This window comes from Sus scrofa, chromosome 3, assembly GCF_000003025.6.
Source record: "Sus scrofa isolate TJ Tabasco breed Duroc chromosome 3, Sscrofa11.1, whole genome shotgun sequence".
Taxonomy (NCBI): Eukaryota; Metazoa; Chordata; class Mammalia; order Artiodactyla; family Suidae; genus Sus; species Sus scrofa.
This window is the reverse complement of record NC_010445.4, coordinates 112336657-112359423: the sequence shown is the minus strand read 5'-3', so window position 1 is coordinate 112359423 and position 22767 is coordinate 112336657. Positions and strand designations below refer to the sequence as shown.

The window sequence follows — 22767 nt, the reverse complement described above, 5'->3', positions numbered from 1 at the left end:
GCGGGCGGGGGGCGGGGGCGGGGGGCGGGAGCAGGGCCGGGCGGAGGAGGGCGGTGGGTGGTGCTGAAGGGACAGCTCCGCGGCGGCGGCGGCGGCGGCGGCGGCAGCGGCGGCGGCGTTGGCGGCGGCGGCCCCGGGGCGCGGAGTGGGTGCCCGGCGCGGGGGAGCGGCGAGCGCAGCCATGCCCCAGGCCGCCTCCGGGGCAGCAGCAGCGGCGGCCGGGGCCGGGGCGCGGGCCGGGGGCGCCGGGGGGCCGGCGGCGGCCCGGGCGGGACGATGAAGCGGCAGAACGTGCGCACGCTGGCGCTCATCGTGTGCACCTTCACCTACCTGCTGGTGGGCGCCGCGGTCTTCGACGCGCTGGAGTCGGAGCCGGAGATGATCGAGCGGCAGCGGCTGGAGCTGCGGCAGCAGGAGCTGCGGGCGCGCTACAACCTCAGCCAGGGCGGCTACGAGGAGCTCGAGCGCGTCGTGCTGCGCCTCAAGCCGCACAAGGCCGGCGTGCAGTGGCGCTTCGCCGGCTCCTTCTACTTCGCCATCACCGTCATCACCACCATCGGTAACTACTCGCCGGGCGGGGACCCGGGGGCTGGGCGCCCGGTTCTAGGGGAGTCGGGAGCCGGCTGGGGTTGGGGAGGTTCCCCCTGGAGAAGGGGTAGGCGCCGAACTCCGCGCTCCCAGAAACCCGAGTTCAGCCTGGCGTGTCTGCTCCGCGGGGACAGGGCTCGGGGGAAGCGTCGAATCCTGGCTCCGGACCTGACTCTCCGGCAGGGCCAGCCCCAACTTGTCCCTGCCAGGCTGCGAGAGGGCCCCAGGGGACTCTGAAGTGTGTGAGAGGGGCAGGAACGACTGGCGGAGGCTGAGGAGGAGGGGTGTGGCCGGGCCAGGCCCTGGAGCCGGGCGCCGAGGGTGAGTGCCGGGGGAGCGCTCGACTCCTCCGTGTCAGTGTCGCTGCAGAGGGGCTCCCGGACCCCGGCGGATCTACACCGGCTGGGGCTCCAGGGATGCAGGTACTTGGCACTTCAAGGCACACCAGGCCACTCTGGGTGCCTGAAACACCCCGTAACTGTGGCGAAGAGTACTGCTTGGGGTGTGTGTGTGTGTGGGTGTGTGTGTGTGTGTGTGTCCCCGTCCAGCTCCAGGAGTTTCCGCTCTGCCAGCCAGGGCCTTTAATTTTCTTAGGGCAGCAGAGCTAGTGCTGGAAGCCAAATCCAGCCCTGTCGGCTTTCTTTACTGCTGTCCCAGGAAAACAGGCACCTCACAGGGATGGCCCCGGCTCTCTTCTTCAAGCCAGGGCAGACTGGTGCATAGCACAGACACATGGTCAGACTCTCACGACATAGGCACAGGTGCACACACAGGTACACACACAAGCACACACAGGACATACACAGGAACACACACAAAGCACACCAGCAGTTATGCAGGAAAGTCTCTCCCGTGAGGCCCTTGATGTGCTCGTCAAAAGTGTCCAAACGGGAATAAACACCTCACCCACTCCCAAGATTAAGTCCAGCCCGGCTCCACCTCGCCTCCCGCTGTATGACCTTGGGCAAGTCCCTTCCCCTGCCTGGGTCTCAAGCTCACTTCCAGACCATGATGAAGTGATCTCAAGGGCTCCTCCCAGTCCTGATGTCCCCCCAGCCCACCTTCATCCGAAGGCCATGGGGATGCCTCCAGGAGCTGTTTCCTCCATCTTTCCCACTCAGCCTCCTCTCCCTGTCCCCCTCCTGGCCTTGGCTGAGTTCCCAGGGGCTCACTGCCACTTGGCATAGCCCAGGGCAAGATGGCAGTGTTTTCCTGGGAGTCCGCAGGAGTGGAGGGGAGGTAAAACGCAGGACTGGACACTGTCCCTGCTGTTTATCCACTGCAGGTCTCTGTCCCGAGGTTCTGCTGCTCTCTGGGGACCACAGGGAGCTATGCCATATGGTTTGTGGAAGATGAAGAAAAGGGTCCCAGAAGAGGATGTGGCCCAAGGAGGGGCACCTCTGGGTCCTGCTCATGCTGTGAGTTTAGGGCAGGATGGTCCTACTCTGATCTGCCCAAAGCCTGCTTTTCTGAGAAGGACCAGACTGGGTTTGGTCTGGGGTCTCCTCCCGTCTCCCACCGCCCCGCCCCCTGCCAGGGTTTCAGGAGCACTGAACCTCCTTAGACCTTCCCTCTGCCTCTTCCCACACATCCCACCCTTGATTATGTGCCTCCTTCCTTCTCAGAACCAGGGTCTCCAGCTCCAGAGGAACCTCTCAACTGACCTCCTTGCTCTAGCCTCATTCCTGCTCCGGGCAAGCTCCCGGGGATAATGCCGCCAGAAAGAATCTCCCCAAAGCACAGCTCTGATCATGCCAATACCCCTCTCAGAAGCCCTCAGTGGCTCCCAGCTGCCCATCCATCCCTAAGTCCATGGTCCTCATCCCAAATTTTAAGAACCTCAGACCTGGCTCCTATCTCTATACCCAGCTTACTGTCTCACTTCCAACTGACAGGATGTCTCCACTGCAGCCAAACAGTCCCCTGACAACACTTCACGTGTGCCCATCCTCCCTACCTTAGTCTCTGTCTTCTATTTATCTTGTTCAAGCTAACCTGCGAGGTCCAGTTCAAACCCCACCTCCTTCTTGAAGTCTTCTAGACACCGCCCCCCCCCCAGCCCACTGCTCTGGACAACTGCAGAGCTTACTGTCAGGACAACCTGGGTGGAAGAGCGTAGGCTGTTTTGCATGGCTATTTACATTTCAGGGGGTGTATTTTTCTCTTTAACCACAGAGGGTGTAATTAACCCTCATGTGGGGAGGGGCCTGTGGTTCCCATCTCTGTGCTCCCACTGCTGGCACGGTACCCAGCAGTACATACAAGCACTCGGAGAAGGCTATTGATGGGCTTAAGGTGTGCAGAAACAAAGGACACCATCTACCCCCTGCATCCTTGCCCTTTCCCAAAGTGTTTGTGGTCCTCACCCAGAGAGATGCTAAAGGCTGGGGCCAGAGGCAGACAGAGTGTGGTTCTGGTGATTATTTATTTATAAGGTGCTGGGCAAGAGGAAATAGAGCATCAAAGAACCACCCTAGTTCTCTGAGGGCTCCAAACGGGCACTGCCCACTCTGCCCCATACAACCATCCCTGGCTTTTTGTCACCTCTCACTCTGGCTATGCCACCTGGCTGGAAGCTATCCATATGGGCTCAGGTCTCAGAAAAACCTCTCTGGGAGGTGCTCAGATGGCTGGAAAAGGCCCTGTCATAGACTGATCTTGACCCCAAACCCAGGACAACAGTCTGTGTCCACTTGATCCCTTTGAGCGTCCAAACGGGTCTCCTGAGGGACCAGGAGTCCCACTGGGAGAGGACAGGGATAGAGCCTCCCATTCATTCAGTGCTTTAGTAATCACAACGCACTTTCACCTCCTCTCTTGAGTCCCAGCCTTCATAGCTCAGGGAGGTTGCCAGGGCGGGTACTGTTAGCTCTCTTGCACAGACGAAGGCGTGGAGGCTCAGGAAGGGGAGGGGACTCCCCCAGAGTCATGCAGCTGGCAAGCAGCGGAGTTAGAGCAAGAAGCTGGGACTTCTGACTCTAAGCCCAGTGTTCCTTCTCCTGCCGATTTTTTGGCTGCTTCCTCTGCCTCCATATGCTGTGAAGCCCAGCACCAGCTGGGACTGGCAAGGCCAAGATGTGCTCAGTGGTGCCAGCTTGCAGGGCACTCACGGGCAGCCCGGATTGGTTGAGGGTCAGCAGGGTCCGAGTTAGTCATTCACCTGGTTAGTCACCGTCTCCGCTGAGTGCAAGGATTCCTCTGGCTCCCTCATCCCTCGTCTCCCAGCCAGGAAACCCTTCCTTTGTTGGGCCCTAAGTTCATCAAATGCAAACGGAAACTCTTTTCTGGGAAAGCTTAACCTCTCTAGCTGTTGAGTCATTAAACTCCTCCGGGGCCCCAGCCCCATCTATTCATAGCCCAGAGGCTGTCAGAGCAGGAAGGGACCTCGACATCAGCTGGTGCCACCCCCTCCTCTTACCCAGAAAGAACCAAAGAGGTGATGGGAGTAGGGTAGCAAAATCTGACTCCCAGGCCCCCACTCCTTCCACTTGTGCAGGCTGCCTCTTTCTTTATTATTAACAGCAGCCACAGCAACAATAATAAGAGCAGCCACCACTTATTAGCTACTCTTTGGTAGGCTCTGTACAAGATACTTCATTTGTATTCCCTCATTCAATTTTCTCACCAACCCTTCAAGATGGGCAATACTGTCTCCTTTTTATTTTTTTATTTATTTATTTTTTTTTTTTTTGCGGAGAGACCTAAGGCTCTGAGTATAAATGACCCGCCATGGCCTTGTGACTTGAAAGTATGATCCAAGGGAGCTTCTCTGACTCCCATGCCCTGGATTTTTTTTTTTTTTTGCCAGATCTTTCTCCATTTCAAGAACCCAGCCCAGGAGTTCCTGTTGTGGCACAGCAGAAATGAATCTGACTAGTAACCATGAGGTTGAGTGTTCGATCCCTGGCCTCGATCCGTGGATTAAGGGTCCGGTGTTACCATAAGCTGTGATATAGGTTGCAGACGCGGCTTGGATCTAGCGTTGCTGTGGCTCTGGCGTAGGCCGGCAGCAGTAGCTCCGATTCGACCCCTAGCCTGAGAACCTCCATATGCCTCAGGTGCGGCCCTAAAATGCAAAAAGAAAAAAGAAAAAAAGAACCCAGCCCAGACTCTTGGATCTTGAGGGAGCCAAGTGGCCAAGGTTTGTCCCTTCCCAGGGCAAAGCCTTCCGCATACAGAGATGGCCTCTTGCTCCAGCACCCTACTCTCAGCAGGCTGCCCCCCCCACCCCAAACCTTGGCCCCCACCCAACCAGACCACGTGGCATAGCTGTGCCCAGCATCAGGCCCTCCCTGAGACTGCCATGGGCTCACAGGTGCCCATTTTCCCACTGCAGATCCCTGCAATCCTTGTGACTCTAAGGTAACAAGAGACCAGGTGATTGATTAGCCACTGGAACTAGGGCAGAAAACCTTCCGTTTTGTTTTCTCTCCAGCTTCCAGCCCATTCTCCATCACCCCCCGTGTGGCCTGGGAATCCCTTAGATTTGAATTCAAGCAGGCAGCTCTTGAGGGAACCTGTACTTTTTACATCTTTCTAAGGAGGAGGAAAGTACCTAAGTTACCTGCCATCCCCCCCCAATCCCCAAAGTCCTCGATAATGAAAGGAGACATTAGTAATCATTCAGATGCCCAGAGAGGTGGGTGGCTTGCCCAAATTCACACAGCAAGTCGCAGGTACAACCCTTCAGGGTGCCCAGGCTGCAGTTCTCTCCATCACCACAACCTGTTTCATTCACTCATGACCCGCCCCCGCCATCACTTTCAGCACCAGGGCTTCTGTCTGCTTATCACTCCACTGTTCCCCGTTCTCTCTTGACTTCCCGCGGGGCGGGGTGGGGGGTTGGACAGCATTTTCTTCCTCTCTGCCCACAGACGACCCCCCCCCCGTCTGCTTTAACTGGTGCTGGCTTAGAAGCCCAAGTGCCTGGGCTCATCTTTCAACATCCCCTCTCCACTCGCCACCGCCACCCTCTGCTACTAGCTGTATGACCTTGGACAAGTCACTTAGCCTCCCTGAGCTTCATCATTTACAAAGCAGGGAGATTAATATCTGCCTCTAGGATTAAATGAGACGATATAAAAGAATGGCCTGATACAGAATATGTACTTAATAAACAGTATCTACAACTCTAAGTGTTATTAATATTATTGCTCATGTATTATCACTTTCCCTACCGAAGGGAATGGCTCTGTTTCCTAAAGATTACTATGACCGCAGCCACCTCTACTCTTTCCTAACAGGAGGTGGGACAGTGGGGCTGGGGACCAGAGGCTGCCACACCCTTCCCTTTACCCTCCTAATCCCACTCCCCCATCACAGGCTTCCCAGATGCTCACTCATGGCTGGAGTCTGCCTGATATCCAGGCTCAGGGGCGATGCTCCCGCCTCTGAGCAGGCAGACCTTGCAAAAAGCCACCAAGGACAGTGAGGAGCACAGGAGTAGGAGAGCCCATCCCAGACAGGAGCAAGAAGGCAAAAGCTCCAGTTCCACGTAGTTCGGGCGCTGGTTCTCTATGGCCATCAGTTTCTTCATCCACACAGTGGGTGTATTTGATCAGAAGTCATTCTGGCCATACCTCCTGCCTGCATGTCCTGTTCCCATGATCATGATTGGGGGGCTGGAGACACAGAAGGAGTGGGGGCAAGAATGGGACAGAAATAGAAGACACATGCCTGGCCACAGTGGGGACAGGACCAACACAATAAGTATTTTCAAAGCAAACATAAACAAGCACAGATGAATGTAGTGCAAATCACCACTATAAACAGCTTTCAGCTGGCAGCACAAACGGTAAATCTGTGAGTTGATTTTGTAATAAAAAAAAATGTAAAAATGATTTCCCTGCCGTCAGCCAGCAGCCAGGGAAGAGACCCAGCTCTGACTGAGCTCTCAATCAGTTCAGGCAAACCTCAGGCTGGACACTCACTCCCTCAAGCCCCATCCCTACCTTGGATGCAGAGAACTGATATGTGTTTATAACACGTCAGGCACTGTCCCGGGCACTTCTCACCGCCTGCATTCCCACGACTCCCCGGAGAGGGCAGGCGTTAGCATCCCATGATGGTCAAGGAAAGGAAAGCTCAGAGAGGTTCAAAAATTGGCCCAGGACCCCTACAAGTATAAAGTGACAGTAACAGGACTTACACCCAGGGCTGTAGGAAGTATCTTTTCGTGGTGTCGTGCAGCCCCCAGCTCCCTGCAGAGCCTCTGCTCTCCCTTCTATGTGAATGTCAAGAAGGATAGACGATGGGTACCAGGTCACACAGAACACTCCGCTGTGACCTCAGGGTGTCACATCCTCAGGACTATGGATAGAGCATTGAGCCCAAAGGGAAATCAGAATGTTAGCTCCAACTTTCATTTTTCAGTGTGGAAACTAAAATTCTGATTGATCGCAGAAGAAGGGAGCCCTGCTTACTGGCGCCCCCTTCCATGTCGTTCCCTGACCCAACCCAGGCTCGGAGAGAAGGAAGCAGCTGCCAGCGGGCCTGTTCTGCCGGCCCCCAGCCTCCTCATGACCCCTCTATTAGCCTCTGGTCCTCAGAGAATGCTTGACAAATGCCTTTCATGGCAGTCAAGAGAGCTGTCACCAGCCCAGGCAATGCGGCCGCCTCCCAGTCTGTCCACATCTCTGGTTGTCCAGAAACTGCCTCAGCTCAGGCAGCACCCAGGTGGCTCTGGGAGACCTGCCATCCACCTGGAGCCACCCTGGGTCCTGTATCACAACTGTCACTTCTTCGCTTTCTAGAGCCGGCCTCAGCTGCTGCCTCAAACCAACAGCCCTGGTCCTCCCGGTCCTGTGGCCCCCTGGGATCCCTTCTGGGCTGGGATCAACCTCCCACACTCCCCTTTCACCAAAGCCTGCTCCTTACCACCCCTGCCCTGACTCCTGCCTCCTCCAGCGACACACAAGGTCTCTGTCGTGAGAGGGGCGTGTGGATGCAGGGACTATAGGGAGGGAGCCCAGCCTGGGTATCTGCAGGAGAGAAGGTGTTGGGGGGCCGGCTGGAGAAGGCTAGCGCAGCAATGCGGAATTCTTCTCAAATGCAGGATTCTTCTCAGACGGTAATCTTTGATGCTCAGGTTGATCTTGTTTAAATGCAGATTCTGAAACCAGTAAGTCTGGGGTGGGGCCTGAGAGTCTATAATTCCCATAAAGTCCCCCAGGGACACTGATGCTGTTGATTTGTGGTCCACACGTTGAGTAGCAAGGATCTAAATACCCCGGAGACCTGACGTCTGAGCACAGACAGGAGGTAGGGACTGTGGTTTAAGAACAAGACTGTGTAGAGCTAGAAAAATCCTTAGGAATCTGGTCATGGAATGTCAGAGCCAATGGCCTCAGAGCCAGAGGACCTTCCTCGGAGGCTGGGGCAGGGCTGGTTGGCAGAGGAACCAGCTGCAGAGGTCACCTGTACCAGTCAGGGTTCAATCAGAGCAACACAACCAGCAGGAGATAGATACTAAGAGAGGGGTTGCGAGGAATCGGCTTATGTGATTCAGGGCAAAGCCTGAAATCCGAGAACAGGATATTGCGAAGGACAAGCTGGAACTCTCTGCAGCTTGGGCTGAAGCTGCTGTTCACAGGCAGTTTCTTCTTCCTCAGGGAAGTCTCTGCTCACCTCTTAAAGCCTTTCAACTGATTAAATCAGGTCCACCCAGGAATCTGGGGTACTCTCCCTTTCCTAAAGTCAATTGATTATGGACTTGAATCACATGCACAAAATGCCTTCACAACAACCCCTAGATCAGGGCTCAACTGAATAACTCGGTGCTTTGGCCTAACCAAGCTGACACATCAAAAAGATCACACTACCCACCTATCACACCAAGGGCTGCCATAAATGGCTTTTAAGGTTCTTACCAACTTGGAGATACTTTGATCCTTGATCTTCAAAGGGATATCCTGGGGACTTAGAGGACCCAGAGTGGAACCCAGCAGTGCCCTAGGGAACCCCAGGCCCTCGAGGTTGCCTTCCAAATAGTACTGACTTTAGCCTTCATTTCACTTTAGTTGACCCAAAGTCATTGAGTGCTTCTGAGCACCAGACGCTATGCCAGGCACCCAGAGAACAGAAAATTAAGACCCAGATCCTTCCCCAAGGAGCCCCTGGTTTAGTGGAATCCTGAAACCACAAGTTGAATGATGTTTATGCTGAATCCTAGTGGGGTGATTCAAAATAAGGATCTGAGAAGGCTTCCTGGAGCAGGTGGTACTTAGGAAGACTTAAATGAAGAATGAAGACTCTAGCAGGTGAAGACTGGCAGTGAGAGCTTTCTGGGGTGAGGGAACAGCAGGAGACAGGTTGGGGCCGTAAGTGTGCCCCAGGAGAGATGGGGGAGCCAACCTTGGAGGGACTGAGTGCTGGATTCTGGCAGGTGCTCTTGACTTGATAGGAGCTGGAGGAGGGAAGTGACAGTCCCCAAACTGTGTTTTCTTGCCTGGATCCTGACCAGGCATCAGGCTGGGGGGCCCCTATGACCCCAGTTGAACCACAAGTTGCCCCTATCATGCCAGTTGAACCAGTGGGTCACCCCAATTGAATCAGGGGGTCATCCCTGTTGAATGGGGGGGGGCCTTCCTGACCCCAGTTGAACCAGAGGGTAAAGGCAACCTGAATCCTGAGGTCCCCCATCCTGATCACCCAGCAGACCTCAGGGAGCCCCTAGGGCGTGCTTTTACTTCCTCCCTCTCCACGTTTCCCTTTCTGGGCCAAAGGTCCACTCTGGAGCCTAGACCAAACCCAGGTGTGTGGATAGCGATCAGGAGCCCCAGGACAGCGCCGAGCTGGAGATGATCCACTGTGTGGATATTTTCTGCATAGACAATCCTAGACCCCTGCTCCAGACCCCTGCATCTCTGCTCAAGGCTCCACAGCTTGGCCGGGACTCAGTGTCCCTCTTCAGGAATGTGCAGGGCCTCTGCGGACCACAGCTCCGATGCAGAAATAACCATGTCAGAAACATCCGGAGAGGCTCATGTCAGGACCTGGTGGAGCAGCCTGGAGAGAGCGACGCCAGGCTCTCAGAGGGGAGGCAGCCCTCTCCTCCACGGCGGGGCCAGTCCTCCCATCCGTGCAGGGAACTCCTAGGGCCTTGGGACAGGTGGGGTCAGGGCAGGAGCAAGCCTCAGATCCATGCCACAGATCTGTTCTCACCTGGGTCTATTCCATCCAGATCTTAGACGCATCCCCATGAAGGCGCCACGCCCACAGAGCCAGCTTCCGTGTTCACGGTCACGAACCAAGTCTGCCATTCCCTGGGAAGTTTCTCTAGGCTGAGCCTCTTACATGGATCACCTTATCTAATCCTCACAGGCACTCGAAGAGGGCAGTACTATGATTGTCCCCATTTTAGAGAGGCGGACCCTAAGGCTCGGAGGGGCCAGGGATGGCAGGCACAGGTGCACTGCTGGCAAGGGGCTGGGCAGGGGTGTGTAAAGCAGGCCCCGCATGTGATTTATAAAGCGCTTGGTCACATGGTATCTCTCCTGAGCCTCATGACAACCCAGAGGCGTAGGTGTCAATGAAGAAACTGGACTTGAGGACCTAATGTCACTTTCCATGATCCAGAGCCAGTAAATGTAAGCAGGAATCACATCTGTACCTTCCAACCATAAAACCCATCTCTCCTCCCTCAAGTGTTCTCACCCCCTTAGCTGAAGGCGGCCTGAGTGGCACAGATGTTGGGGCATCATAGACATGCCTGTCAGCCTATGGAGGTGAAGAGGACATGCTGTGGGGGACTCTTGTCACAGAGGGGCCTCAGTTCCACGCATTGGAACAGGATGGAAACCTGAGCCTAGAAATGAGAATAGTGATGATTCTAAAAAATAGCCAGTGAGTGAGAGAGGGGGCCTGGCTGGGGGCGACTTGGGCAACTCACCTGCTCCCCAGAGGGGGCTGGTGCATGGGCGGACAGGGGAGGTGGCGCCTGTGTTCCGAGGAGGAAGCCGCTCCCTGTAACAGGATTTGTTTGGAGCCCCAGCAATGGGCGTCTGGTCCTGGCCCCTGGGAGTGAATTCATCAGGCCTGAGCTAAGCCTGGGAGGCTGTGAGCTCTTAAAACTCCGCTGGTGAGGGGACTCTGCATCCCGCTTTGGGAAGCACAGGAGAGAAGAGAGCTTATTTGAATCAGTGTTCTGTTCTGGAAGGCTGGGCCACTTGCCAGCCAGCAAGCAGCTAGCATTTTCTTTCTGGGTTTCCTTAGTCTTGAGAAATAGTCAGGGGGCAGCTGCGGAAGAACCTCGGAAGTTCACAAGTTCACGCTCCTGGGGTGAGCCTGGTGGCACAGACACCAGGAGTCAGTGGGTGGCCTCGGGAGGAGGACAGGTCCCACTCCCCCCAGATGAGAAGGGGCCTGAGACGTCTCAGTGGGGGGTCCCGACACGGGAGATGGCTCCTCCATGGCTTAGCTCCCAAACGACCCCAGGGAAGGGGGTGTGAGGTGTCACTCACCTGGGAACAAAGTGGGGGTCTTTGGCCAGGCTGAGCCAGCATGATCCCCTCTTCGGGACAACCTCGCATCATGGATTTTCTGCCAATAGGGTTAGACAGAGGAAGACCCTCGGGGCTGCTCTGAGTCCTGGGTCCACCTCCAAACAGGGCTAGAGAAAGAGAAACCTAGACCCAAACTTAGTGGGGCGGCCCTCCTTCCCTTGGGTGCCGTGCGCAGCTGATTGCCACCAAATCTTAAGCACTCATCTTCCCTGGGCACCAAAGAGGGCCCGATGTCCCCTGTCTGCCCCTTAGGATCGTCCACTGGATTCGCGAGGGCGGGCTACGCATCGCTTCTTGGAGCTGTAGCTAATGATGTAGTGCAGCTGGGCTAAGGAACGTGGGGGCACAGACACCCCCCCCCAAGTTTCTCTATCCCCACCTGGCGGTGAGACCCAAGGCGAGTCACATCCAGCCCTGGTCTAATCTGGGAGGGATGAAGCTGCTGGTGCCCAAGCCCCTTCCAGCTCAGACGGTCTCTGTCAGACCCACCCCTGGCCCGCGCTTCCAGCCCCTCCTGAGACACACACTACACAGGATTACGTTTTGTCCCCGTGTCACCCCATGATGGCTGAGCCCTGGAAGGACTTCCTCTGGGTCGAGTCCCAAGAATAGAGCTCGGACCAGGACCTCCGAGTCACCCCTTTCTGGAAAGAGCCTTCCTGACCGTGGCCGAAGCCCTGCTTATCAGCAGAGCGAGTCCACTGCCCCAGCCCCTGGAATGTAGGAGCCTCCCACCCGGAAAGGGGGTGCCTCGCCAACAGCTGGCAGCTCCCACAGTAGTCGGCGGATGGGATGTGGGAGGGAGCAGTGGTGCTGAGAGCAGGCTGACCCCAGCCAGCATTTTCGGACAAGGGGGGTAGCCAGGGGAGAAGCACAGACTGCCTCTGGCCCGGAGCAGCCAGGATGAGAGCCCTGGTGGCTAGTCCTACAATCAGGCCCCGGGCTAGCTCAGACTTCCGAGGCCCTGGGAGCGAAGGTCTTGGTCATGGACCAACTTCAACATCAAACCTAGGCCCGCAAGCTGTTAGACCTCTAAGCGGCCAGGGTCAGCCCCATGGGGCCTCATGCTGGTTTGCTATCTCAGAATGTTCATGGGACATGACATGATGACCTGTTGCAGAGCCTCCATCGGCCACCGGAAGGTCCCATCAAGCACCTTCCTCAGCCTCTGGCTGGAACGGGGTCCGTTCAGGGTGCCGATGCCCACATGCTCATGTGGTGGAAGGGCTCAGCTTGGCAGTAGATGGCATTTCTGCAGTGCCTGGGATCCTTCAGATTGTTTGAGAATCACCGAGCCAACCCTTCTTTCTTCTAGATGAGGAGACTGAGACTCAGGGTAGGTTCGGGGGGGAGATGGGGCATGGCCTGCCCTGGCCACGAGCAGGTGAATCTCAGAGCCAGCCCTCACACCCTGCCCTCCTGACTCCACATCCTGGGCACCCATACAGTCGTTCCCCATTCTCTTTGTTTTTCTGAGCATCTTCCATGGGTTGGGTACCACTCCGGGCCCCAGGGATTCAGCCCTTGTCCTCGTGGGGCCTACATTTCAAAGGATGCAGATAGAAAACAAACTATATGATCACAGGAAACAATATCCAATGGGAACAAAGTCCAGGAGTCAGTAACACAAGAAAGTAGGGTAGAGAGTGGTGGAGAGGAGGGCCGGGCCATCTGAGAGCCTTCCGGAGAGGGGCCTGTACGATGCGAAGATGGAGGAGGAGCCTTCCCCAGGGAAACAGCAAGAGCAGGAGTCCCGCAGGGGCCAGAGCTTGACATATTCGAGGAACAGGAATGGAGAGGGCCGTGTGGCTACAGCACGCTGGGCAGAGGTGGAGGCTTGGAAGGGCCGAATCCGGCAGGGCCGTGGAGTATGGTCAAGAATTTGGATTTTACATGCGATGGAAGTCACTGGAAAGTTTGAAGCAGGGTTGTGGTGCTACGACTTAAATTTTTACCAGCTCCCCCTGGCTGTTCTGGAGAAGTCAGATGGTTCTAGTATTAGAGGGCAGCTGGAAGTCCAGCCAGGCTGCAGTTCAGTAACTTACCAGAGAGAATGGTGGTGGGTGGGACTTGGGTGGAGGGAGAAGGAGAGGTGGATTGGGCCTGTGTTTTCAAGACAGAGTTAGCCTGACCTGCTGGTGGATCGGATGTGGGGTGCTGGGGGGGGGGGAGGGCGGAGGGAGCAAGAGGGCTAGGGTTATAGGAGGAAGGGAATGATCCATGGTGGTCTTTGACCTGCGCAACTGAGTGGAAGGTAAGCATTTCCTGAGATGAGAAATAAAACCCGGAGAGCAAGAGGTTTGTTAAAGAGATGAGCTTCCAGACCTGCGTTTCGACACTCAGGTTCATTTTGAGATGCTTATTACAAATCCGTGACGGCAGTTAGAGAGACAAGTTTGCAGCTCGAGGGAGAGGTCAAAGCTGAGATATAAATTTAGGCGTTATTAGACGGAAATAATATTTAGAGTCATGCAGCTTGATGAGATCAGCTGGGGAGAGGGGAGGGTGGGAGGGAAGAGCCCAGGGCCAGCGCTTCTTCCAGCCCTGGGCGGTCGAGCAAGGAAGGGGACCTGCGGGGACACTGGAACACAGGTGCGTTTCAGGAGAGGGGAACTATCCACGTGCCGGCTGCTGGGGGTGACAGCGCAGGTGACCACGGAGAAACAACCAGCGTATTTGCCAACGTGGTGACCAGTGGAGTCACTGACCACCAACACGTAGTGTCACATTCAACAGCTTGTTCCAGGCGCGTGGGAAGACGAGAGCGGTAGGGGCACCCTTGGTATTTGACCAGCCCGAGGTGGACCAGAGGGGCCAGATTCCAGGAGGGGCTGGGGAGAGAACACACAATAGCCCAGCTCCCCATTTTCAGGCCTTTTCATAAATGCTTCGCAAACCTCCTCGGCAGAGGCCCAGGAGGGAGTTCACATTCTGTCCATTATGCAAATGAGGCCCAAGGCCCAGCAAGATCATTGGCTCAGGGCACCCAGCCAGGGACCCGAGTCCAGGCCTGTCTGACCCCACGGCCCCTGCCCCCAGCTGCCGCTCTGCCTGCCTCCGCTGTGGCTCCTTCCCACAGCCCCTCCCCACCATCCTTGTCCTTTGATCATTTCTGTCAGCTTCCAGCAGGCTTGGCCTCTGCCTCCCTCCTCTGGGAAAGCTCTGCTTTTTCTCTTTGATCCTGCATGTCTGTCCTCGGCAGCGTCCTCCACTGGGTCCTGTGTCCCTCCTCCCTGTCGCTTCAGGATGTGCCCAAGGTGAGGGATCCGAAAGAGAGTCTTGGGAGAACCTGGGCCACTGGATGGGCGTGTGGCTCCTGCTTCCCTGACCGTTATTTGGGAGAGAGCCTGAGGGCGGCAGACCAGGCCCTGCTCTGCACTGAGGTTCCAGAGACCCAAGCTCAAGGGCCAGCGAGGCTCGTGGAAGCAGCCAGAAGGGGGCAGCCAGAGGGCCATGCATGCTTATCCCCATGGATGGGCCTCGAACTTCTCCAGAGACTGGCGCAGTGATTAGTGATGCTCAGGAGTCCTGAATAGGGAGATGTCATTGGCAAAACCAGCCACCTGGCTGCCACCACCGCATCCCCTACAGAGAAGGAGGTGGGGGGAGGGTGCTCAGGACCTCAAGCACCCTTTTGGAGCCAAGCTGGCTCCAGTGGGAGGACATGAGGGAGGCCCAGAGACTCCCAGCAGAGCTCTCTGCTCAGCTCAGGTGCTCCCCACCCTCGCCGTCCTCCCGGTCCTGGTCCAGAAGAGGGAGGTCGCCCAGGATGCCCCAAGGGGGCCTCCAGCTCCAGCTCAGGATTCTGAGGCCCCGTCTGCCCTCAGCTGCCCCAAATGGAAGAGATGAGAAGCGGGGACGCATAACATAGAAGCACACGGGACCCAGGTGAACTCCCCAAACAAGGTCCTGGCAGGGGGCTGCAGTACTAATTAGCCCCTCACACGTCCCTGGGGTTATTTTTAAGCCACGTTCTTCCCTGGTTTATTTTTAAAGTAACACTGGCACGTGGCTGGCCAGCTGCCCTTCCCAGGTGCCGGTGCCAATGTGGGCCAGGAATGGAGCAGGCAAGACACGCCCCCTCCCCCAGGGCTCCCCGCCCGAGTTAACCAGCCCCTCACTGGATGGCAAGGGGTTTCCTGCCGCACCAAAAGCCTAGGTCCAACCTGGTGGGGCGCGCGGTGGGCTGGCATAGACGACCACCCCCACCCCTGGAAACTCCCATCCTGCCTCTGATGCACACATTTCTCATTCTGTGACCTTGACCAAGTCACCTCACCTGCATGAGCCTCAGCCTCCCCGTTTCTCCATGGGATGAGTGAGAGCGATGCTTGCCTCTCACTCAGAAAGTGAACAATGAACCAAAATGCTGTACAAACCTAAGCAAGTATTGGGATGAACCCCCGCTGCAAACACAGTTGCCCTCACCGTCCTGTTAACACCCCACCCCCCACAAGCCATGCCTGTCTCCCTGGGTGAGTGACTCCCAGGCTGCAAGAGGCTCCTCTGTCTCCTTCATCCCTGAGACCTGCTGTCCGCATTTTCAGTCTGACTGAACTCTAATCCAGGCTGCCCAAGGTGAAGGGCAGCTGTCAGGCTGCTCATGGCCATTCATAGGCTTCGGCTTGGACTGGGGTGGGGAGTGCACACAAGGGCAGAACCACCCCCACCCCAGCACCCCCCACCCACCCACTTCCTCCCCAGCAAGGCCTTCCAGAGAGCTTGGTTCTGGAAAAGCCCTGCCAAAAGTCAGCTCCGAAACCCTTCCCTCTAGCACAGTGCAGTCAGTGCGGCTGGAGAAGAAAGTTACGGACGTATGGCAGAGGATGGTGAAAGGCAGGTTGAAAGTGTAGGCTGCTTTCCCTGTAGGCGATGGGGAGTCCTGGAAGGTTCTGAGCCGAGGAATGCCAAGTGCAGAGTGGAGGGTAGTCTGCAGGAGATGCAAGGGAGATCAGGAAGCTGCTAGCAGGTGACAGTTAGGTCCAAACTGGAAAGAGTGTGGGCCTCAGCTATGGTGGTGGCTGCAGGGACAGAAAGAAAGAGCAGGACTAGAAAAAGAGGACTGGCCAGGACTAGGAGGCATGGGGTGGGGGGAGAAGAGGAGGAGCAGGCAAGGTGCTCAGCCTGGTTGACTGAGCAATGAGGACATCTTTAGGAGTCAGAAAGTACAGAGAGGCCAACCCAGGGGGAATGACGGATTCCAGTGGCCAAGCCAGGCTTGGGTGCCCACGCTTCAGCCAGGTGGGGAGTGGAAAGACAGCATGGAGCAGAGCTGGAGGCCTTGGTGGCCTCCCTGGAACCAGTATCAGAGCAGCTCAGGCAGAAGTTCCCATTGTGGTGCCGTGGAAACGAAACTGACTAGTATCCATGGGGCTGGGGGTTTGGTCCCTGGCCTTGCTCAGTGGGTTAAGAATCCGGCGTTGCCATTGAGCTGTGGTGTAGGTTGCAGATGTGGCTCAGGTCTTGCATTGATGTGGCTGTGGCGTAGGCCAGGGGCTACAGCTTCAAGTCAACCCCTAGCCTGGGGCCCCCATATGCCACAGGTGCAGCCCTAAAAAAAAAGACAAAAAAAAAGAACAGCTCAGGCAGAGTCTTGGTCCATTCTTAAAGTCAGGCTGCAAGAGAAGGAAACCAGGGCAGAAGGGAGACTGCAAAGGAGCATCGGGAGGTGGGAAGGTAGGGTTTTCAGGAAGGAAGAGGACCAGCCATCAGGGCTCAGCATGGCCAGAATATGAAGGAAAACAAGGATGCTGACAGCCAAGACTGCCGTGTCTGATTGTCCAGGTTGTGCACTATCCAAAAGAATCCAGCTGAAGGGTATGCTTTGCTGAAGTCCAGCCTACTTATCAAGCCATGCACTCTCCCAGGGGTTGCACTCACCCAAATGAGTGGGTGTTTCTTTTCTAATCTGTCCCAGAGTGCCATGTTGTTAGGGCAGCCCTGCCCACAGGGCACTGGGTCTCGTACTCAGGAGATTCCTGATGTCTTGGGGACAGCAGTCATAGGGGGTAAGTCAGGGGTGTCCTGATGTGTGAGGGGGGAAGCAATAGGCCTGAACACTTGGGGCAGGAGGAAAGAGTGTGGCGGGCCTGCCACCCTTCCTCCCTGTCTCCCTCCTTCCCTTTTCTGAAGACCCGAGGTCAACCAGGAGGAGCCAGCAGGGGACAATTAGAAAATACCCTCAAATGGAGGAAGGGGGGTCTCCAGGAACAAATTCAGGAAGAAAAGCCCAAGGCCAGGAGGAGTGCACTTACAGGGTTGGCCTTGGGAGGGGAGGCCTCACGACCTCTGGAATGGGAGAAGGGAGAAAGGACCAAAGAGCCCAGGGAGAGCAGGATGGGGAGAGCCTCCCTCTGCCAAGCACTTGCTGTGTGACCTTGAGCAAGTCACGAAACCTCTCTGTGGCTCAGTTCCTGCATCTTCAAATGGGAATGATAATGGTGCCTATGGAATAAAGATATTAGAGGATTCCAACAAGTACATATATTAGCTGACTTAGAGCAGCGGCGCAGAGAAAGCACTTTGTAAAGCTCAGCTCATATTATTTGGAACTGGGGTGAGGGGAGCAGTGACAGAGGCATTAATCACCTGAGTAAAGTCAAGCACAGAGAAAGCCACTTCGCCCAGATTCCACACTGGGGTCGTGGGGGAACAGAGGAGAAGGCACAGCAGTGCTGTAAGCAGGAGCTGGAGCGAGCTGGGTCCTGGGTGCACGGTCCGGGTCCAGGGGACTCTGCCCAGCTTGCAGCTCTTGACACCATAAAAAGCAAGCACGGGGCGTCCATGCATGAAGAGCAGCCTCTTCAGGCCACAGGAGCCAGGAAGTCATTCTCTGATTACGCCCCAGCCCGGCTCTCATCCGATCCTGGGCCGTGAACAGCGGTGGATGGAGAGCTCGCAAGGCGGGTGGAGGGGCAGGGATGATTGAGAAGGCTGGGAAATCAGAGGTCAGGAGAGAGGTGGCAAGCCCAGGCTGAGTCAGACAGCGGGAGGCAGGCTGGGAGGTGAGCGTCTGCCTCCGTGTCTCCGTGTGAAGGGCCGTGTCCCCAAGGATGAGGACAGCTGCTTGCTGTCTCCACCAAAGACAGGCTGAGAAGCAATGGCCAGCCAGGGCCTCGGTCACTTTGGTTCACCTAAGGAGCCTTTCCAGCAGGGCCCAGGGCTGAGCGAAGTGTGTTTCCATGGAGAGGGGTGGAATCTTAGCCTCTCGGTCTGCTCAGGCCTGTGTGGGGGAGGAGCTGTGCCTGGTGGCTTCTTTAGATCCCTGAGGGCCTGGCATCTGAAGGGACAGCAGGGGCCCAGAGGCCAGGTCTGTGGAGGGGCGCCCTCTCCTCCTCAAAGACTTGCCTGCTTCCTGGGTGTACCCACCCTGTAGCCGCCCTCCTGACCACCCACCCCACCTCCGCCCCTGGGTTCTCGCACTTGCTTTCCTGGATGGTGGACCAGGTCTTGTCAAGAGGCCACGGGGGGAATGTGGGGGGGGGGTGCGGCGTGCACGCATGCGTGTGTGAGTGCTGGAGACCCCACGTCTGCAGGCTGGCTCAGAGGGAGACAAGGTCCTGGCAGCTGCCTCCAGGCTGAAGTCCCTGTTGCCTGGAGTCCCTCTCCTCCTGGGCACTATGCCAACCTACACCATCTGAGCTCCTGAGCCCTGGGGAGGGTGCTGAGCCTAAGAAAAGCCTCCTTCACATCTCCTGGCATCTGCTCCCAAATTGCCTGCCAGCCCAGAGCTGTCTGGGCCACTAGCCATGACCAGAAAGGAGAGTGGGAAGCAGGTGATGGAGACAGAACCCCAGGGGCCACACTCCGCTCCAAGGCCTCCCCGCCAAACACAACCCATTCACCCAGACTGGCTTCAGGCATCTGCCAGGAACCCACCATGGACACCGGGCCTGGTGGGCCAATGGGAAAGGCATCCAGCTCTGTGCAAAACCTGATACCTGGCCGAGAACAGCAGGTGCAGAAGGTAACATTCTTCCAAGAGGGGGACAGGGGCAGCTTGGCCAGAGGAGGGCGCCCTGGGGCTGGCCTGTCTTGGTGGGCAGAAGAGAAGACAGAGGGGGTGCTCAGAGGGGAGGTGCAGGCAACTTTTAGAAATGAGGGCACCCGAAGTACTGGAGGAGTCAGGAGAGAGCAGGCCAGGTTGGGGGCGGACGGCCCACGTGCCGGGCCAGGAAACCCCTCGACGGTATCGTGTGCATCTGGGGAACTAAGCAAGGCTTCTGAGTGGCAAGTGGCCGCTCAGAGCTTTCAAACATAATATTGATAACAGCTCCTACTTCCCAAGACCCTCCACGATGCCAGGCCTTGTACTAGGTACTTTGCACACTGTATTACTAACCCCAAAGTCACCCAGCTACCTGGAGGGGATCAGAGAGGCGGTTGGGTTACAAGAGAAGCAGCAGGCAGGCCAGCTCTGGCTGAGATGCCAAACTTTCCCAGTTTCAATGTCCCCAGTCATGGAACGGGGGCCTCCGCTTCTGTCGGATCCTGTCCTGAGGGGCTCCCATGGGTCTTAGGACGGTGACTCACGGGGGCCCGTTTTCCATGCTCTATTGACAAAGTGGATGGTCCCAGGGACACCTGAATGTGCCCGGACTTTGAAGGCCAAAAGGTCTAGGTTGAATCCGAGCTTTTCCGATTGTTAACTGCCTGACCTTGGGCAAGTAGTATTTAACCTGAGCCTTGGTTTCCTCATCAAAAGAGAGTAAATAATGCCCACGGTGAGAAGGTCACGGTGAGAACAGGAGAAGACTGATGCAGGATGTCTGGGTTACCCGATACCCTTGCCCTTATCAATAGAAGCACTAAAAGCAGAGAAAGCTCAGGCTCTGTTCTGGCCTGTGAATGGGTGAAAGGCCCCCCCACCCTTCTCTCCTTCCTTCTTCTTTTACTCCATCCTCTCCTGGTTTCCACCTGCCACCCAGACCCAGCCACACAGCAGGGAAGCCGGAAGGCAAATCCCCAGCCAGGGAACCAGACCCGCGCTTTGCCTGCCTCTCAAAAGCCCTGTCCCGCGTCCACCACTGTCCCTGGCCAGCCACCCCCAAGCCCCCACTCTGCACGGGCAGACTTGACTCAGAGGAGTTTTGCTCATAGAGGCATCGTTGTGCATAACGAGATGGGTAAAGACGCCAGGCAGCTTCTGCCAAGAGGCCAAGTGAGTGGCAGAGATGGATGCTGTGTGCAGGGCTGAGAGGAGGGGGTGCTTACAGCCCAGACCAAGAAGAAGGCTTCTTGGGAGAAGGCAATGGGGACGGGGCGGGAACACAGCAGCCATCGAGGCATCACCAGAGGCGGTGCATGTTTAAAAAAGGAAGGCAGGCCTTCCCAATAAAGCCGCAAATCTAACGCTGACCTAAAATTGAGTGTACACTAGAAAATAGTAAATGGAAGAGGGCGAAGGAGGAGGAGAAAGAGGGAGAAGAAGAGGAGCAGGAGGGGGAGGAAGTGGGGAGGGAGAGAGTAATGGGCTTGATCCAATTTTTAGTGACCCCCCAGGGCCAAGCAGCTCTGTGCACCAGCCTGGGGATCACAGCCACCCTCAACAATGCTGCCAGGTGTCCAAGGACACCTTCGGCGGCCCTGCTCCCAGCCGCAGGAGCGTTGGCAACATTGCTGCGCCTCCTGACTTCCAGTTCCTGGGTACCTGCAGTCCCACCGTCCTGGAAGGGCTACCGGACACGGTGCCTGGCACCCAGCAGAGCCAATGGTAATAGTGCACACGGCCCGGCTCTGCAGCACACCCGGGGGTAACTCTTTACTTAAGGGACAGTCCTCTCTCACCTGCCTACTGGCCTGTCTCTGTTCCCAGAGGGCAAGACGGAGCCCTCCTTCGCCTCCTCTCCCAGCACTTAGCCTGGGAGCATCCTCTGCCAGCACTCAGCCTGGTACCTGGCACAAAGCAGTAGGTACTTAAGAAATGTTTCTTCAATTCATTAATGAAGACCAGCTAAGAGGGAATAAAGCCTTTTTTTTTTTTTTGTCTTTATAGGGCCACACTCACTGCATATGGAGGTTCCCAGGCTAGGGGTCGAATTGGAGCTGTAGTTGTGGGCCTACACCATAGCCACAGCAACGCAGGATCCGAGCTGCATCTGCAACCTACACACAGCTCACGGCAACACCGGATCCTTAACCCACTGAGCGAGGCCAGGGATCGAACCTGTGTCCTCATGGATGCTAGCCAGGCTCCCTGAGCCACGATAGGAGCTCCCCCATTCTTACCTTGTTGATTCTCCAGCTGGTTTTTGGAGACCAGCCAGGTGTGGCAGCCTCCCTGGGGCCCCTGCTGCCCACTCCGCCTCCGCAGGTGCCACCCCTGCCCCAACTCCAGGGCTGGCTCGGAGCTCCCTCATCACCTCCTGTCTAGCTCTGGCCCGGGGGTGGGGTGGGGGGGCTCTTCTTTGGAGACTCAGCACACCTCTTGGGAGAAAGGCCTGGGATGAGAAAGTATTGTAGCTGGAGAAAACACCTGCTTTGACAGACAGGGAACGAGCTGCCGCCTGCCCTCTCTATGCCACGACTTTCCCAGAACAACCTTAAGAAGAACAATTTATGAAGGTCCTGCTCAGATGGGGCATGAATCCAGATCTCTGGCCTCAGTCCAGAGACCTTGGAGGCCACTGGCCTGTGGAAGAGAGAGAGCAGGACTCGGCCCGGCTCTGCCACACACCCGTGTGGCCTTGTCCTCAGCTTGAAACCAGGGCACCCACCTTGCAGACACAGCATCTCTTCAACCAACAACTCGTTCAGCGGCACGGGGCAAGAGGCTTGAACTTGCACCCTGACTCAGCCACTCTCTGGCTGTGAGGTCTTGAGTGAGTTACAGACACTCTCCGGGCCTGGCTTTTCTCAACAGGAAAGTGGAGCTAAGATATATCCCCTGAAGTTTTTGTGAAGATTAAATGAAATAATGTAGGTAAAGCATTTCATACAGTGCTGGGCACCCATGCACCATAAATGTGAGCTTTGTCATTTACTACAATTATTAATACTGTTGCTACTGCTGCTACTCTCGCCCCGCCACCACTATTACCATTGGCTCTGCTGGGTGCCAGGCACTGAGCTCCCAAGAAACGGAAGACACCATCCCCGTCCTCAGAGTCCAGGAGACTGAGAGGACAAGATGAGACAAAGGAGGAGGAAGAGGTAGAGGTGGAGGAGGAGCAGGAAGGGAGAAGGGAAGGAGAAGCAGCTAAAAGAGCAAAAAGGGGAGTTTCCATTGTGGCGCAGTGGAAACGGACCCCACTAGCCTCCATGAGGATGCGGGTTCGAGCCCTGCCCCACTCAGTGGGTTAAGGATCCGGCATTGCTGTGAGCTGCGGTGCAGTCCCAGATGCGGCTCAGATCCCCGTGCTGCTGTGGCTGTGGTGTAGGCTGGCGGCTGTAGCTCCAATTCAACCCCCAGCCTGGGAACTTCCATCTGCCTCATGAGTGGCCCTAAAAAAAAAAAAGAAAAGAAAAGAAAAGAAAAGAAATAAGCAAAAAGGAGCAAAAGCTCAAGGCCCCAGAGACAGGTCCCTAGGGCTAGATGGGGGCGGGGCTGGGGACCCCTCCGGGCTCAGCAGTCAGAAGGGAGAACCTGGGGACCGACCAACGGGACTCCCCAAGGGCTCCAGCCGGCCAGTCTTGACCCTGGGAGACCCAGACAGGGACAGAGCAGCCATCTCCTCCC

General features: G+C 56.5%; 1 protein-coding gene across 1 annotated transcript in view; it reads left to right on the top strand.

Moving 5' to 3' along the window:
• The window catches only part of KCNK3 (potassium two pore domain channel subfamily K member 3), a 36767-nt gene continuing 14211 nt past the window's right edge, over window positions 212-22767 (top strand). The window contains 1 exon segment of the mRNA NM_001315680.1: window positions 212-559. Within this exon segment, the coding sequence (NP_001302609.1) occupies window positions 277-559 (283 nt within the window). The 5' untranslated portion in view covers window positions 212-276.